This window comes from Aphanomyces invadans (assembly GCF_000520115.1).
Source record: "Aphanomyces invadans strain NJM9701 unplaced genomic scaffold supercont1.36, whole genome shotgun sequence".
NCBI lineage: Eukaryota > Oomycota > Saprolegniomycetes > Saprolegniales > Verrucalvaceae > Aphanomyces > Aphanomyces invadans.
This window is the reverse complement of record NW_008580181.1, coordinates 236,583-253,630: the sequence shown is the minus strand read 5'-3', so window position 1 is coordinate 253,630 and position 17,048 is coordinate 236,583. Positions and strand designations below refer to the sequence as shown.

The 17,048-nt window shown below is 57.5% G+C and overlaps 6 protein-coding genes across 7 annotated transcripts in view; 4 read left to right on the top strand and 2 right to left on the bottom strand.

Moving 5' to 3' along the window:
- Positions 1-64: 64 nt before the first annotated feature.
- H310_12120 (tubulin alpha chain) lies at positions 65-1,408 on the top strand (the record flags this gene model as incomplete). The annotated part of the gene is made up of 2 exons (XM_008879085.1): positions 65-83; positions 131-1,408. The coding sequence occupies 2 exons, from the start codon at positions 65-67 to the stop codon at positions 1,198-1,200; spliced, it is 1,089 nt and encodes a 362-aa protein (XP_008877307.1). The 3' UTR covers positions 1,201-1,408.
- A 280-nt stretch (positions 1,409-1,688) lies between these two features.
- H310_12119 (hypothetical protein) lies at positions 1,689-3,268 on the top strand (the record flags this gene model as incomplete). The annotated part of the gene is made up of 5 exons (XM_008879084.1): positions 1,689-2,077; positions 2,138-2,372; positions 2,442-2,552; positions 2,634-2,793; positions 2,843-3,268. 5 exons carry the CDS (start codon positions 1,689-1,691, stop codon positions 3,181-3,183), a joined length of 1,236 nt encoding a protein of 411 aa, XP_008877306.1. The 3' UTR covers positions 3,184-3,268.
- A 452-nt stretch (positions 3,269-3,720) lies between these two features.
- Positions 3,721-4,537, bottom strand: H310_12118 (hypothetical protein). The gene has a single exon (XM_008879083.1). It carries the CDS (start codon positions 4,506-4,508, stop codon positions 3,789-3,791), a length of 720 nt encoding a protein of 239 aa, XP_008877305.1. The 5' UTR covers positions 4,509-4,537; the 3' UTR covers positions 3,721-3,788.
- Positions 4,538-5,117: 580 nt separating this feature from the next.
- On the top strand, positions 5,118-14,698 carry H310_12117 (hypothetical protein). Its single transcript, XM_008879082.1, has 21 exons — positions 5,118-5,699; positions 5,750-5,800; positions 5,885-6,093; positions 6,166-6,382; positions 6,443-6,695; positions 6,763-6,980; positions 7,067-7,913; positions 7,960-8,046; positions 8,141-10,031; positions 10,148-10,285; positions 10,335-10,543; positions 10,616-10,881; positions 10,934-11,043; positions 11,092-11,198; positions 11,247-11,864; positions 11,948-12,286; positions 12,348-12,584; positions 12,696-12,932; positions 13,123-13,404; positions 13,477-14,436; positions 14,485-14,698. The coding sequence occupies exons 1-21, from the start codon at positions 5,176-5,178 to the stop codon at positions 14,599-14,601; spliced, it is 7,917 nt and encodes a 2,638-aa protein (XP_008877304.1). The 5' UTR covers positions 5,118-5,175; the 3' UTR covers positions 14,602-14,698.
- Positions 14,699-14,853: 155 nt separating this feature from the next.
- On the top strand, positions 14,854-15,842 carry H310_12116 (hypothetical protein). Its single transcript, XM_008879081.1, has 2 exons — positions 14,854-14,906; positions 14,961-15,842. The coding sequence occupies exon 2, from the start codon at positions 15,010-15,012 to the stop codon at positions 15,517-15,519; it is 510 nt and encodes a 169-aa protein (XP_008877303.1). The 5' UTR covers positions 14,854-14,906; positions 14,961-15,009; the 3' UTR covers positions 15,520-15,842.
- A 32-nt stretch (positions 15,843-15,874) lies between these two features.
- H310_12115 overlaps positions 15,875-17,048 on the bottom strand; it is a 2,451-nt gene continuing 1,277 nt past the window's right edge. Inside the window, exons 2-3 of one of the 2 annotated variants that reach the window (XM_008879079.1) lie at positions 16,393-16,452; positions 15,875-16,332 (exon numbers count right to left, since the gene is read on the bottom strand). In XM_008879079.1, coding sequence (XP_008877301.1) covers positions 15,995-16,332; positions 16,393-16,452 — 398 coding nt within the window. In that variant the 3' untranslated portion in view covers positions 15,875-15,994. The remainder of the gene's footprint in view (positions 16,333-16,392; positions 16,453-17,048) is intronic. The other variant, XM_008879080.1, reaches the window with a different exon arrangement.

Genomic DNA, 17,048 nt, shown 5'->3' with positions numbered 1-17,048 from the left:
GAGACCGGGTCGGGCAAGCACGTGCCTCGTGCCGTGTTTGTCGACTTGGAACCCACTGTGTGCGATGAAATCCGCACTGGCACGTACCGCCAGCTCTACCACCCCGAACAAGTCATCTCGGGCAAGGAAGACGCCGCCAACAACTACGCCCGTGGTCATTACACCATCGGCAAGGAAGTGGTGGATGTCGTGCTGGACCGCATCCGCAAGCTTGCCGACAACTGCACGGGTCTGCAAGGTTTCATGGTGTTCAACGCCGTCGGCGGTGGTACTGGGTCGGGGCTGGGCAGCTTGCTCTTGGAGCGCCTGTCGGTGGACTACGGTCGCAAGTCGAAGCTCGGGTTCACGATTTACCCGTCTCCCCAAGTGTCGACCGCCGTTGTCGAGCCGTACAACTCGGTTTTGTCGACCCACTCGCTCTTGGAACACACGGACGTCGCGATCATGCTGGACAACGAAGCCATCTACGACATTTGCAAGCGCTCGTTGGACATCGACCGCCCGAGCTACACGAACTTGAACCGTTTGATTGCGCAAGTGATCTCGTCGCTGACGACGTCGCTCCGCTTCGACGGGTCGCTGAACGTGGACGTGACGGAGTTCCAGACCAACTTGGTGCCGTACCCGCGCATCCACTTTATGCTGTCGTCGTACGCGCCGGTGATCTCGGCGGAGAAGGCGTACCACGAGCAGCTGTCGGTGGCGGAGATCACGAACAGCTGCTTCGAGCCTGCGTCGATGATGGCCAAGTGCGACCCGCGCCATGGCAAGTACATGGCGGCATGCTTGATGTACCGCGGCGACGTAGTGCCCAAGGACGTGAACGCGGCCGTGGCGACGATCAAGACGAAGCGCACGATCCAGTTTGTGGACTGGTGCCCGACGGGGTTCAAGTGCGGCATCAACTACCAGCCGCCGACGGTGGTGCCGGGCGGCGACTTGGCCCGCGTGCAGCGCGCTGTGGCCATGATCTCGAACACGAGCGCGATCGCCGAGGTCTTTAGCCGCATCGACCACAAGTTCGACTTGATGTACGCCAAGCGCGCGTTCGTGCACTGGTATGTGGGTGAAGGGATGGAAGAAGGCGAGTTCTCGGAAGCGCGCGAAGACTTGGCAGCCCTTGAGAAGGACTACGAAGAAGTCAGCGCGGAAACGCAGGAAGGCGACGGCGAAGACATGGAGTACGGCGAAGTTTACTAGGCTGGTATCGTGGCACCGACAGAGCAAGGGAACGCTCCGTTTTTACCTTTAACGTGTATGATCTCTCGCTTGGTTTCGTGATTGTACCCCATGAATCTTGGTAGAGCGGGTGAGCTGCCCTCGCGGCACCTGGGTCATGGGACCACGATACGCACTGCGTGAGCAATTACTGGGCCTCCACCAATTCTCTCCACTGAACTTGTTGGTCCCGAGCTGAGTCATGCGTGCTGCATCGGTGGAATTGCATTCACGAATTGTCAACTTAAGCTATTCCAAGGGGGGGAATACGGCACCGTTAGACAGTGCTGAAGACTCGACTGTCGATGAACCGTGTGGTTTGCAGCGCGAGTGGTTTCGGATGGCATGCCCAAGAACACGGCATCCCCGTTCGCGATGGATTTCATCGGTGCGGAGATGCTGCGACACTTAATCCGGTTAATGTATCCGGATTTGACGTTTCCACAGCATTGATTCATTGCGACAATTCCATGGACGCCTTCCTGCCTGTACTCCTTGCGCAACCGCTCATCTATACGAACCCGAGCGTTCCGTTCGCATATGACGCGATGACGACGCGCCTGCCGAATCTGCTCAATGACATGGCCGATCAGAATTCGAAACCTCACGCTCACAACACGCTTCCGCCCGACGCGATTGGTGCACTGCGAGCACTCGCAGCTTCTGTCGCTGCCAACGGCGCGATTCCGCCGCTGTCCGATCCGTCGAGTGACCCGACGTGGCACGAAGACTGGAAAAAGCATGGAGAAGGGCGGACATGGCACAACGCGGCGTGGTTCTTTGCTGAAGCTTACTTGTTTCGCGTCGTCTTGGACGTGACGGGGTTTGCTGTGCACGGGATAGATCCGTACCACTGCCAGTACGTGTTCTTTATGGTCCACGCATGGAGGTGCGAACTCAGTGTGTCTTCATGTTGTAGGAAGATGGCAGAGCTCAATGACCCGACGCCGTGGCGTCTCCTCGAGTCCGCTGCTGCTCTCCATCACACGACCGACGACACGACCGCAGAAGAGTCGCTCGGAGTGCTGCTCAAGCTTAGTTTGTGGGGTAACAAAGCCGACGGTGCCTATAAGCAAGTGAAAGACTCCATTCGCGGAACCCACGCGACTCTCGACATTGACGACGCTTACCTCCTCGCGGACGACTCCGCCGCGGTAAGTTTTACCTAAACACACCTCACCAGGTTGACACGTCACTGACGCGTGCTTGCACAACATGTTCAGGTGATTCAGCATCTCGCGGCACACCCAACCAAGCCCGTCCACTTCATCAATGACAACTGCGGCACGGAAATCCTGCTCGATCTGGCGCTCGCGGACCACCTCCTCACCCACGTACGTGTGCCGTCGTCCATGACAACCCGTCTGGCGCGATCACCCAACGATGACGCGTGCATCCTGCCTGTCGCACTATAGAACTGGACGCCATTGATTCTCCTCCACACAAAGGCAGCTCCAACCTATATTTCGGACGCCACACCCCAAGATGTGTTGGAAACTATTCAACTTATGGGTCTACCCACACGATCGTCGCATGTGCGGGCGCTGGCGGCGCGGCTCCAAGCGCACGTCGACAGTATGTTGTCGTGCGTCGCCTCCTCGGTGCTAACACCACTTCTCTCCAGACCACCGATTGATCCCGCAGTCGCACGCCGTGTGGAATCAATACCGGTTCTACTTTGAACTCCCGGACGACGTCCGCGCGACGCTCGCGACCGCCGGCCTCGTCATCTCGAAAGGCGACGCCAATTACCGTCGGTTCCTTGGCGATCGGCTCTGGCCCGCGACGACGCCGCTCTCAACCGCCGCGCCGTTCTTCCCTACGTCATTTGTGGCCTTGCGCACAATGAAGTCGGACCCGGTTGTAGGGATCGCCCGAGAAGTCGAAGCCAAACTGAACGTGGAGGACCCGCTATGGCGCATCAATGGCAAGCGTGGCGTCATCCAGGCAGTCTTGCGCGAATAAACGCGTTGAATGGACCTCGCATCATGTCCAGTTTGTTTTCACGCATCGTCATTCCAGAGTCTCCAACAAGAGCTACGATGGCACAGAGAATTCATTCGCCTATGACGGAGGCCCGTTGTCTGTGCATACCCCGCACCGATTGCAGATGGATAGAAGCAGGCGCCGCAACTCCGTCGATCGAGATGGTGTGCTCGCCGTGTGCGTGATCGATGTGATAACTTGTGACTCTGCACAAGGGTGTAAGTGGAGACAAAGTGTTGTGCAGGCCAGACGCTAGGCGCTGACGTCACAGGGACTGCGCAGTTTCTCCACTTCAACCCACAACATCGCGATTGGAGCAGTCGGCAGTCGTCGCATGCACCCATGGCGGTTGCTATTCGCGCTGTTGCGTCGACAGCGGCGGACCTGCTTTTGAGCTGTACCTACGAATTGTCATGGAGCTGGTGCCGATCCATTCAGTTGGGTGAATAGCGAGCAGAGGGTAGACAACTGCGCGCGTTCCTGATCACGACACGAGCTACATGACACTGCGCTTGGAATTGCTCTTGGTCAGAGATTACATGCTCCATCAACTAAATCAAGGAATTCGTCGGCACTGAAAAGGCTTACGCAAGGAGCGAGGATGTTTCTGTCGCCACGGACGAGTCTTTGGTGAGTGTCGGAATGGCTTGGATGGAGCAGACGATCCACAGCGTCAAGAAAACGCCGGTCGTGATGCCTGCAATGGGGCTGGCTACGATCATCGTGGACAGCGGCGCAGTATAGACAAAGTAGAGGCGAACGCTGTCTTCGGCCAAGACGACGAGGCCAACAATGATGGCGATGGCGCGGAAGCGGCGACGGACCACGGAATCTGTCCGCCATATGTGGTCCACTCGCGCAACGTCGTTGTGGGTGGCATCGTACCATCCGCGAAACGCCAGCCAGACCAAATTCACTCCATTCGGCCACAGTGCGGACCCGACAAGGACGACCGCGAAGATCATGGGCGGCACGATGTCCTTCAATAAAACGACACGAGGATCGTCCGTGTACATCATGACCGCAATCGCTATCCCGGTGATGGCCAGCTGCAGCATCGAGATGTAGTCGACATGGCGCTCTCGCACGAGCTCGTACACGCACTTGCCTAGCGGCGGCAGCGTGTACAAGATCATGGCGTTCAGGGTCGTCGTGAACTGCGACGCGAGCCCAAAGACTGCGAAAGGCAGCGCAAGGTTAAAGATGACGACGCCAGAGAGGCGATTGGGGGGGTGCTTTGCATGTTGTCCTTTCAATGGACTGCTTGGAGAAGCCATCGTGCTGGCGTCGGTGGTAGCGGCCATCGTGCCCTTCCTCGCGAAGTAAAGTCGAATAACGAACCGTCACGACGTGGGTCTGGGCGTTTCAAGACCGAACAAACGCGAAGATTCCAGTGATGATTCAAAGAGACGTCTGCTGCAGGCATGACTTGCCTTGCCCGAGGCGCATTGGACTGTGTCCGCAAAGCTTCTCCAACGGGCGTGTCCGGGCATTACATGGACGAAGATGTAATGCGTGTAGTACTCCAGCGGGTTGGTTGAGCGCACGTGGCGATGTGGCTAGCCTTCGAACGTGGTCATCGAAACACCAACGCGAGTTTTGCCGAATGGCGTTGGAGGAAACGGGATATCATGTCCAAACTAGCGTCATCCTGTTCTGGCGGTGTAGTCAAGTGGTGGTGGCGCGTATAGCCATGGTGGCTTGGCGAGCGCCACACACGCATGGACCACGTCATTCCTTACAAGAAATCTCCTCGACGTGCACGGCGATATCAGAGCCTACAAGGGATATGCGCCATCGTGCAGCCCTCTTCCCGACGCCATTCGTGGAGGCGTGTGGCTGTTGTCCCACACACACTGGACTCGAATCGGTTTCACGCTATGTTTGGGTGTAACTGACGGCCACTTGTAACAGTCGACAACCGATGGGCAGGGCCCAAGGCGGCGTCGGACACGCATCACCCGCAGGAAGATGAAGAAAGCAAATGAGAAGCGGGCTGTGAATCTCCCCAAGCTGTCGACAACGGCAACCACCGACGGCGGCGACGTCACTCCACGCCGTCCTCCGAAGCTTCTTCTCGAATCTCCGTCCGCTGGAGCCGAGTCGTCGTCACCACAGCAGACCCCGCTCGCGCTGACACCAATTCTCGGTCTCGACAGCACTCTCGCGGCGCCAACGAAACCCGTGACACTCATGGCCCCCACGACTCCTTCCAAACAGCCGAAAGGACATAGTTTGCGCGCACGGAAGCTCGAAGATCCGAACCACCACCACCAGTCTCTGTCGCCGTCGTCGCCGACGTCGTCCGTGCCAAGTCCAGGGCAGTTGTACGACCCAACGTCGTCAACGCTGCTCAATCCAGCGTACGAAGTGGACATGTCGTTGCTGGAGGCCGAAGTGGACAAACTCCGGCAACTCGGCCAGGCCGCCGAAGGGCACGCTGATGCGATATACGCCAACAACGCGAAGGAACGCATGTTCTTCAAGCAGGCGAGGTACGTTATCTGCGCCGACGTCATCGACCTTGAGTGGCATGCCACGGTAGCTCCGAGATCGCCAACATGGAAGCCGACATTGTGGCCAAGCGCCGCGCCAGGTACGATGCTGGATTGAGTCGTGCAGTGAATTCGTGCGTTCGTGCTGTGAGCCGATCCTGACGACGTCGGTCTGTTGTTTGCAGCGTGCAAGAAAAGCAAGCGTGGAGCGCGGAAAAGGTCGAGTTTGAGGCGTTGCTGGTCGCCAAAGCCGCCGAGTTGGCCGCGAATGAACGCGAACGCGCCAAGTTGTCTGAGACTTTGACGCAAACGGTGCAGTACTTTACGCATGAAGTCGAGTCCCGCGACAAGGTCATTGCAGCGCACGTCGCCGAGCTGCAAACGACGCGCGACGGTATGAACAAACCGCTCGTTGGTGACACCATCTTGGGTCCTTCTTTGGCATGGCTGCTCAAGGCGGTTGTAGTGCTCTCGGCCACCGAACACAGTCTGCGGCAAAGCCAGATGCAGCACCAGCGCGCTGTCGATACACTTGCCAAGCACGTGGACGACCTGGATGTGACCAAGGCGGAGCTCGCGACTGCCCGCGACGTCGTCAGCCAGCACGAAATCTCAATGGCAAACCAGTCCAAGCATATCGCGGCCACCGAAACCGCGCTTGCACAGGCCCGCACGACGATTGCGTACGTGCTGTGTGCATGGCATTTGTCACGGGCGCTGACTTCGTCGAATACGCCGTGCAGGTCGCTCGAAAACAAGTGCGCCGACCAGAAAGGCACGCTGCATGCATACAAGGAGGAGATGCATGGCTACGTGTTCAACGTCGACCAGCTCCGCCGAGAGATCAAGCAGGGCCAAGACAAACAGGACGAATTGATGGCAGTGATCAAAGGCCATGAGAAGACCATCGCGGCATTCAAGCGGCAGCAGTCCAAGTGGGATGCCGCCAAGGCGGCGCACGAAACCGAGCAGAGCGAACACCGCGCCATCACAAAGGTGCGAGCAGCGTTCAAATTGGAAGCGCATGGCCGTCTATCGGGCATAATCTCGACGGTCTCGGTAGATGCACAAAGAGCGAATTGACGCCCAAGCAAAGCTCATTCATCGCCAGGAAGAGTCGATTGTCGCCAACACGGTCGCGCACTTGGCAGACTTTACAACGATCGACTTGCAAGCGGCGCAGCTCAAGACGTTGACCCGCACCGTCGACGACCAGAGCGCGTACATTTCAAAGCTCGAAGCAACGTGCCGAGCCGCCGAGATCCAGCATCTCAAGAACCGGTACGAGAAAAGTCGTAATTGGGGATGGAGATGGCCCCGATATCTATCGTGCAAGTCGTTGTTGCGTCACATCCATGTGGGTGTAGGTCGATTGTCGAGCTCCTCCAGACCAAGATTCATGGCCTTGACGACGTGAGTAGTCGCCAGGACAAGGACATTACCTCCTTGAACGAACGGCTGGCGAAGCGCGACACCCTCGTGGCCGCCCGCGACGCAGAAATTGCGGCGCTCAAAGCGTCGTTCGAGTCCATGTCGACCGAGTTGCGTGGTCAAATTGAAACGAACCAGGCCGTGATAGCCGTCCATATTGGTGTGATCGAAGCGATGCGGGCGACGCAAGAAAGCCTCGTCGCGGCGAAATCGCAGTTAGAAACGGACCTGGATGCGCAAATGACTCGTGCGGCCGACTTGGACGCGACGCTGCTCCAATTGCGCAAAGCATTTGCCACACTCGAAGACAACTACATTGGGCTTTGCCTGCGCCACAGAATGGACGAGGCAAGTCACGCCCAGGCCTTGCGGGAACTGGCAGCATGGGCCAAAGCGACGCTAGACGAACGAGGTCTGGAGCTGGCGGAGCGCAATCAGGTACTTCGTGAAGCGTCGGAAGATGCCGCGGCGACCCTCGCGGCCCTTCAACACATCTTGGACGAGACGAACACGTCGTTTGCCGATTGCAAGGGCCAGGCCGCGGCCACGGCCGCTGACTACGAAGCCAAAGTCGCAGAGCGGACCGAGGCGCTAGAGCAGCAAGAAGAACGCATTCACTTACTCGAAATCCAGCTCAAGATGAACGCGGAACAGGCCAACCAGCGGCGCCAAACTGCGCATGATGAACGGCAGCGCGAGATGGCGCAGTTCCAGCTGCAACTCAAGGGAAAAGAAGATGTGTTTGAGATCGAAGTGAGCCGCTTGAAGGGCCAAATTCAGCTCGTACGTCGATCTTTTTACCGAGCCATGGAACCTCACCAACTTGTAGGAGCGCGCGGCGGCGCTCGCGCAGCTCACTACTCTCCAGGAATCGTCTGAAATGGAACTGTCCAAAGTGCAGAGCGTGTTGCAGCAGGTACATTCAGCTCCTTGACTCGACGCCCAAACCACTGTGGACGTGCAAACTGTCCAAAACGAACGAAAGCTCTTACAACCACTCGTCTTTGTAGGAACGGACGGCAGCGGCCGCGACGATTGCCCAGCTACAAGAAATCCGCACGAAACTCACACTGGAGCGCACGCAGCTCCACGAAGAGCTCGCACAAGTTCGAGCAGGCGCAGCGGAGGACGCCAGGATGTTGCGACATCAGCATGGAATGCTCGACGAAGAGATCAGAGGCGCGGCATATGCGCTGGCTGCTGCTGCCGCCGCTCAGGAATCGTTGGTGAATCGGCACACGGTTTTCGTAGCTCAGTTGCGCGCGGACCACGCAGCATGTCTTGCCAAGGCTGAGGCGGCGCATGGGACACTCGTCGCCGCGCTGCAGGAAGACCACACTAAAGCCACGACCGAGTTACGTGCCCAACACGCCGCCTTCGCCAAGCAAGCGCAATACGACTTGGCCTCGCTGGAGGAATCCCATGCCGCCCAAGTCGCGGCCACTGCGGAAGAGACCCAGCGCCACAGGCTTGAGCTTGAAGCCAAGCTGCAGTACCAAAGGGAGACGTTGACGGCGCAGCTCAAGGAATCCAAGCAGTCGTATGAAGATCAGCTCGTCGAACAGCGCGTGCGGTTGGAGTGCCTGAACGAACACCAGCGCGAGATACTCGAGGGTCAGCTGCGGGACCAAGCTGCAGAAACCGTTGCCCGGGAAGCCGCGACGCGCGCCACCTTTGACGCTCAATTAGCCGCTGTGAAAACGGAGTTGGAAGGCCAACTTGACAAGCTACGTGCAGGCTACGAAGCGGTCATTGCTCAGCAACGCGAGCGGTACGACGCCACGATTCGGCAGCGGAAGGAGCGGTACGAGCTCGACGTGGCCACCCAGCGCGCCGAGTTGGAATCGGCTCTCGCGACGACTAAAGCCAGGCTCGAAGGGGAGCTTGCCGACACGAAGTTGCGGCTAGAAACAGAGCTCCGAACAACGCGCGAGACGCTGGAGGGCGAAGCGGCGGTGCAAAAGGCCTTGTACGAATCCACGCTGCGTACGACTCGAGACACCCTCGAACGTGAACACCGTGAAACCAAAGCTGCATTGGAGGGTCGCCTCACTGCTGTCCAGACGACGCTGGAGGCGGAGCTGAGCCGTCAAAAGGAGCGCTTTGAAGGTGAAATCGCGCAGCAAGCCACCGTTTTTGAAGCCGACGTCGCAGACCAGCGCTGCCGGTTGGAATGCCAACTAGCCGAGCAGAAAGACGCCATGGAGAGACAGCTCACGAGCCAGCGGATGGAGTACGAGGCCGAGATGCTGCGGCAGCGCACCGACCTCGAATCTTCCCTTCGCGTCCAGCGTGATGAGTTGGAAGGTCAACTGAAGACCACCCGGTCAACACTCGAGGACGAACTCGCGCGTGAGAAAGCCACGCATGAGCGCAGCGCGGAGGACCAGCGCGTCGCGTACGAGGCGCGGCTGTTTGCCCAGGACGCTGATCTCACGGGACAGCTCCACGAGTGGCAAACAAAGTACCATGACGAGACGACATCGATGCGAGCACGTTTCGACCACGACCTCACGACCCAGCGCGCGGCGCTCGAGGGCGCGCTGGTGACGCAGAAGGAAGCGCTCGAGACCGAACTCCTCCAGCAAAAGGCGGCGTATGAGACCAAGCTGGCTCGCCAGGAGGATATGTTTGACACGCAAATGGCGGAAAAGTGCCGCCAGTACAACCTCGACATTCAAGCCCAAGTTGACGCGTTTGAAAAGCACATGGCCGAGCGAACGGCAGCGTGGGAGGCGGCTGTCATGGCGCAGGCAGCAACCCATCACAGCGAGCTCCAAGCGCTCGTGCAGCAGGGAGAGCACGACCAGGACACTGCCAAACAGACCATTCTGGAGTGGACGACGAGGGCCAACGATCTCGAAAGGTCAGCAGGTCTTCGCCTCGCTGCACTGGATGCAGGTACATTTGGGGTCCATGCGATGTGTGGTTAGCATTGGTTTGCCACGGGAATACTCCATGAGTGGACGAGAATGGTTTGACTGCAGTTGGATTGCGGAAACTTACGTGGGCTGTAGAGGTCGCGTCGTTGAAAACGCAGCTACAGGGCAGCATAAACGACCACACGACAGCCGCCAAGGCGTTGGTGGAGGCTGTGGCAGCCCACAAACAGGATGCAGAAGCCGCGGAAGCCTCGATCACGTCACTCAAACAAAGTACATTTTCATACGCCCCCGACTCTATCTCGTCATGTTGTCGTTGTAGACGTCGCGGCGCTGGAAGCCCATGTCGCGCAGTGTTACACGGGGGACTTTCTCGTGACGCGCATCAAAACTGGAATGCACGCGCTGATCCAGCCCACGTTCCATCCAAACATCGCGGAGCATGTGGCAACCATGGCGAGCCTCGACGACGTCGATGCGCTCTTGGCAATGCTTCTTGCCCTCGCAATTGAGTGCCAAACGTTTGTGCAGGTGCGATTCCTTGTGTATTGCTGTCCTGGGGCCCGCTGGCCACTCTATAAACCGCGACGTGTTGCAATGTAGGTGGGCTCTCAACGGCTGGACGTGCAACACTTGACAAGCATCGTGGACGAGCACGACTCGCTGTGGGCGCAACTTTCGCCTGCATGGGCTAGCAGTTCGCGGGACATTCACCAAGTGATCTTCCACACCAAGGAACACATGCGCCTGCTCGAGAAGTTGGCGCAGCTCGTGCCTGACATCGGCACGCCGAGCGTAGACGCAGCTCTCGCCTTCGCTTCGACCTTTCAAGCCCATCGCAAACACGCCACGGCCATGTTGGCCACGACGTACGTCGATCGTGAGTCGTGCGGCGCACAGGATGTGAAGGGATTGCTGTAGGCCGTCCAAGGCTTCGTCGCCCAGCGACAACGCAGCCGCCCTTGCAACGTCCAGCGACATTCTTGACGCATTGCAAGCTTGGCAGTCCTTCCGCGTCAACGTTGCGAAAGGTTCGTCGTCCGTCCCGATCGTTCGTTGATGCGTCCAACCCTCGATAGCGTTGCGACTGGCCGACGGCGTGTGGCGCGAAGCCGACGTCATTGCGCTCGTGGACGAGTATATGGTTCTAAAAGACAAAACGCGCGATCGGTTCCAGCTCCAAGAGGTACGACGCCTCGTTTCCATGAATGCCAGGTCACGAAGGGATGAGTAGGCCAACTCGACAGTGATTTTTCAATACCTTGACGCGTATCACGCGTGCTTGAGTCAAGGCAAGGCGATATTGACCACAGAGCCCGGCGAAGTCGACGCCGCGACACTGTTGCGCCACGTGGATGCGTACGACCAGCTGCGCACACAAGTCGCCCGCGTGATGAAAGTGCCAAAGAAAGATGTCGATAGCCGCATGATCCTGGACGAAGTGACCGAGTGGTTTACGCTGCGCGGTCGCGTGGCCAGCCACCTCGGTGGCGACGCTGGTAGTACGCTACCAACGGCCACCACAATTGGCAACACAGTCGAAGCCCATGCAACGCTACTACGGGACGTGGCGGCAGTATGGGAAGAAGCCGACCCCATCACCGTCCCCCGCATTGTTGCCACCATGCAAGAGTATCATTCCCTGCGACGGGATGCTACCTCCGTGCTGCAGCTGCCAGCAACGACAACGCCAGGCGGCACGACCATTGTACCGCGTGACGTGATCGCAATGTTGACGGAATATGTGAATCTCGGCCAACAAGTCGCCAAGCAGCTCGAATTGACATCGCCGCGGGCCACGGCTCGGGACATCACCGACGCACTCGCTGCATATCAAACCCTTCGTGCAGATGTATGTGATGCCATCCTATGACGTTATCAAGTCCCGATGACGTTATCCATGCCAAGTTGGTTCATCTCCACCACCCTACGTAGTGCGCACGACTTTGGCAAGTCGCCCCGCCAGTTCACGCCACAACGATGTCTCCCGGCGCAGCACCGGCGTCGTCGAAGCGGAGCTCCGCCTCCGACATCCTTGCGTGGGTTCAGGATTATCATGGGCTGCGCTCCCGCGTGTCGATTCTTCTCGGCTGTGGCACCGACGGCAACGCCGAGCTTTGCGCGACGGAAGACATCGTGACTGTCGTCCAGACGTACTTGGAATTGGCAGTCAAGCACCGCGACCTGGTGCGGGCCAAGATGGCCATCGAGGCCAACAACAACGCGCTTACAGGCAATTTGGACGCGGTGCGGCAGGCGCTACAGGACCTCGAGGTGCGGTGGCCATTCGGTCGATGCAGTTTGTTGGATCATGGGGCTGGCTGGCTGGTTGTAGATGCGCGTAGCTGCCGTGGGTTCCAAGCACGGACTGGCCTTGTTTACTTCCACCAACCCGCAGCTCTTTTTTGATGCGCTCGATCGTAAGCTCCAGGACGGAAAGGACTTTGAAGCGGCGTTCCATCGGCGAAAACTGGCCCATGAACAAGACGTCGCGGCGCATACGGCGGCCGTGGCGACGCTTCATCGCGAAGCGGCTCTCGCGATGGACGCGCTTCACCGGGACCATGACACGGTGCGTGTCGTCGCCACGCATAGTTTTGTTTGAACTCAAGTCGTCGAGTTTGCATTGGGGAGAAAGACTTCGTTGTGTGCTTTAACCAACCGATGGTGTGTCTGGCCATAGAAACGCCAAGACGCCGAGCGGGCAGCAGCGCAAGCGCTGGCAGCCCTCGACCGCGCCCGCGCACTACAAGTTGAAGATCTCATGACGGCTAGCGCGCGGCAGTACGATGATCTGCAGCGCTCGATGGCAGCGCAGTTGGAAGCATTGCAGCGGGACCTGACAAACGCACGAGCGATCAAGCTGAAGGAACAAGCCGACTACGACGCGATCATGGACACGATTCACCGCGCGCTTGAGGTATGGAAGCGGCACTGGCGCACCCCGCTGCCAGCGCATGCAGTGGCTGCAGACGTTAGAAGTACATGTCTGTGGTTGAGGAGTTGTGCATGGAAGCAGCGTGCGCGTGTTTGTCCTGCATGTGGCTGCGAACAGTAGCAGTATACGGCATGGGCTAGATGTGGTTCATGGCTCACTGTCTAGCTTGTAGGCGCAAGCTGCGGACGCCCACAGTCGCAAGGACAATAGCGAGAAAGCAGCGTTCTTTGCGCGATACGTCGACCGCGATCGCATGCTGATGGAGTTGGTGTACGGAGCCATTCGCTCCGTAACGCAGCTCCTGACTCCGGCGACCCCCAAGGCGTCGACGATGCCGACGGAATTGAGTCATGCCATCCTTGGGTGCATCAAGGAGCTGAAACGAATGAAAGAGTACGTGATTGGATCCTTCGATGCGCTGCAGAAGGACCTCGCGCCATTTCTTCCGTTCGAGGTATACATCCGAGCTCTCTGCCTTGAACCCTGTCGGCAGGATGGACGCATGTGACATCTGGTGCATGTCCAGGTGACGTGGCACGCTGTGGAGTGGCGACCTGATATGGAGCTCGCGGCGTGGTGCGTCGAGAGCATTGAAAAGACCAACGAGCACGCACGCATGCAGTTTCAACAGTTCTTGGCCCATGCCAATTCGACGCTGTCGATGCTGGCGGCGACGCACCGTGAGCGCGCCATGGAAGTCCTTGCGTTCATGAGGCGCAGCGCCGCACCAGACGCTGCGGTGAACAACGACAAGGACGCCAATATTCTCAAGATGCGACTCATGGATGCTGTGGCCGACCGTGATCAAGTTGGACTCGAACTCCAGCTCAAGGAAACTTTTTTCCAAGACCTCCTGCACCAGCACAAAGGAATTGCTTCAGACATGTACGCCAAGTTATCACAACAACAGCAGGTGTGGAAAGCCATGATGGCGGCGTCGACGACGGCGGCGCTGTCGCCGCCGAGATCCCCCACAGCCAAGACTGCTGAAGTCAGCGCCAAGACGCTGCCACTAACTATGCTTAAACCCGTGCCAAAACCGAAGTGGCAGGAAGAAGACCCCACCACGACTGTGCTCTCGAATGGCCGCACGCTCAAGGAGCGGTTTGTGAGTGACCTGGCAATCGAAACCGGCCAGAATCCCCCCATGAAACGTGGACAAACGGCTCAGCAGCTGCGGGTGAATGCACCGGGCACGATCGACCGACGCAAAGTGAGCCAGCCGTACGTCGCTATGGCACCCAAGAACATCCAAGCGTCTACAATGTCATCTACCAAACCAACGTATGGTGGCGCAAACGAAAGCCACCAAGACCATCTGTGGTACCAAGGGGTCAAGCTGGTCGATGGCCAGTCGCTGTCGTTGGCGGTGGCGTACAACCCGACCCGAAACAGCGTCGTGCTCGACGTGTTCAACACAGACACCGAGAGCATGCAAGCCATTGAAGTGAGTCCAAAGCTGCTGCACAGCGTCAACAAACCTTTGGTACGTGGATGGTCACGGCATGCAAGGGATGCTCAACGTGGTATGTAGACTGAGTTCACACCCATCGAGCGAAGTCATGTGGTCGACGCAGTACTGCAGCGACTGCACATGACCCCTTCCGAGGGCGGCGCGATGCAGTGCATCGTGGCGGATGACGACCTGTAGCCGCTACGCCCAGGGAATAAATGTCGACATCAAATATTTGATAGAATATCAATTTTCTATTGGTTATCTTGATAAAAATAGTATACAACAATAATTTTATCGATTTCAAAATCGATGGGAAGTTAATGTAACTTGATTGGTCACTTGATAAAGATTTCAGCCAATGAATGGTATTGATCAAGCAATATATCCAATCATGTTGGACGAAATCAAGAAATGCCGCCAATCCGATGACGACATAGTATACTATGCGTCGGACGATGGCGCTGCGGCAGGCAATCCGTGTTGTCGGTGACTTGACAAAGGTAGATGATGCATGCATCATTCCTTCACCCCATAACGAGTTTATGCACATGCAGGTTCCACATGGAACGCTGCCAGAGGTGGGCGTGACGGCCTCGATCGACCATGTCTTTCGTGCTGGCGACGTCGAGTCTTTCGCTGCTTTGTCAGGCGATACAAATCCATTGCACGTGGATGCAGCGTTTGCTGCGACGACAACGTTTGGCAAACCAATCGTCCATGGGATCCTCTGCACAAGTCTTTTTCCGACGATCTTCGGCGCAACGTTTCCCGGCGCCGTGTATGTTTCGCAAGACGTCCGCTTCCACAAACCGATCCTGGTTGGCGACGCCGTGCGTGCCGAGATTCAAGTCGTCCAAGTCAAAGCGCGCATGCGCCTCGTTGTGTGCGCGACACGGTGCTTGGACCACCATGGAGACGTTGCCATCTCCGGTGAAGCCAAAGTGCTGCTACCAAAACGTCCAGAGCCTTCTGCAACTGACTCGTCTCGCGCCGCGCAATGACAACACTAGCGTGCTCAACTCTTCCGTGATCATACGCCAACCTATAGCACCTGTGTACATAAAGGAAGCTGCGCATTTTGACGCATACGGACGGCCCATGGGCTTTCGATAAGGTCCTGCAGAGGTCGACGGGCATTCATGGACCAGAACTGCTTCACCAACATGGCAAGTCGAAGCAACTACTTTGTGCAGGAACTGTGACACGTTGGGTGATTCACCCAATGCATGCACGTTGGGCAAGCGCCAACGCCACATCCACTTTGGAGAAGAGAAGGAGGACCAAAGCCATGCGCCAACTCAAACATGTGCAGACCACGCGCGAGACACATCGACGGGCAGGCATTCGTTGAGAATGGTGTGGTGTGGCTGGGATGCGTCGCGAGCTGCAGAGCGTCGCAGATGTAGCTAAGGGAATATATGTACTTCCTGCCTGAATCAACTCTTTGTTTTGCGCATTTTGCCAGCAATTGTGTTGAAAAATGGCAAAGTTTCAATGAATAGTGGTCCAGAATATCGATGAAATCGTTCTAGCTTCAACGGATTCTGAGTGTCGAAGTCGAGTATCGGGGCGGCACAGGGAGACCTACTTAATGCGACGCCTTCTTGGAAGGAGGTTCACGCCACAGAGACTTGACAGTCTCGGTGACGCCAGCGCCTGTGACGTTGAGGGTGATGAGCCCCAAGAAAGTGACGACTGACACGCCGAGGACACCCGTGCGAACCAACTTTTGAAAGTTCTTGGGCACGTAGTCCGACACGGCGTTGTTGATACCGATATGGCTGTGCACGGGGATCAGCACCGCCAGCAAGTTGTCGACCGGCGTGTTCAACGCAGACGGGCTCAGCACGACCGCGGCAGGGACGAGCGCCAAGAGGCCGTAGCTCGTGTAGTGCATCACCTTGCTAGTGTGCTTGGAGTTGTCGGCTACGTTTCCACATTGCACGGTCATCCATCACGTCGTCGAAGGCGACAAGGCAAGTGTACCATTGAGGACAGCATTGAACCCAGTGTCTGCCTTGTTTTCCGTAAACTTGGTGGGGTTGCCTGGGCAATCATAGACATGAGCACGGGCTCGTGAACCCGCATGACCGGCTCAATGTACGTACCTTTGCGGAAGCCTCGCGTTTGCGAGGCGGCGGCGCGGCGGACAGCAGTGGAGGAGATGCGGGCAAACATGACTGACGGTCGGTCGACTGGACTGGCTGGAGTGGATATGAGGTGGCGGAACTGACTCCCGCAAGTACGCCGGAGTAAGTCCAATAGCTCTTCTAAGTTCGATTCGACGAGTCCCGAAGTGCACATCGAGCTCTGTCGCAGCTGCTAGCCAAGCCGTCGCCATCTCGTGCCATCGGCGTCGCATCTCGGCCGCAGCATGTTAGCGACTGGACCATGTGACGATTCGTTACGTGTGCAGTCGGGGCCAGGATGGAGCGTGCGGCTTTCGTCCCATCAAAAAGAAGCTGCGATTGCATTGGCTAAAAACGCTTGCCATAATCCAATCAAAAATCGAGGAATCCGAGTGATTAATGTAGGCATTTAAACCATAATTTAATATGCGTACAACTTCAAACTTTAAACTGGCAATATATTTAAACTGTGTAAAATGCCCGAAATGTAGTCATTTCAGTATCTTACTAAGA

What these genes read in the sequence shown, in the direction of transcription:
- H310_12118 (XM_008879083.1), bottom strand. Translation starts at nt 4,508, where the DNA reads ATGGCCGCTACCACCGACGCCAGCACGATGGCTTCTCCAAGCAGTCCA.
- H310_12117 (XM_008879082.1), top strand. Translation starts at nt 5,176, where the DNA reads ATGAAGAAAGCAAATGAGAAGCGGGCTGTGAATCTCCCCAAGCTGTCG. An exon ending in ATCCAGCATCTCAAGAACCG is followed by an intron (nt 6,981 to 7,066) that starts GTACGAGAAAAG and finishes ATGTGGGTGTAG; the next exon opens with GTCGATTGTCGAGCTCCTCC. An exon ending in CCGCGTCAACGTTGCGAAAG is followed by an intron (nt 11,044 to 11,091) that starts GTTCGTCGTCCG and finishes AACCCTCGATAG; the next exon opens with CGTTGCGACTGGCCGACGGC.
- H310_12116 (XM_008879081.1), top strand. Translation starts at nt 15,010, where the DNA reads ATGTCTTTCGTGCTGGCGACGTCGAGTCTTTCGCTGCTTTGTCAGGCG.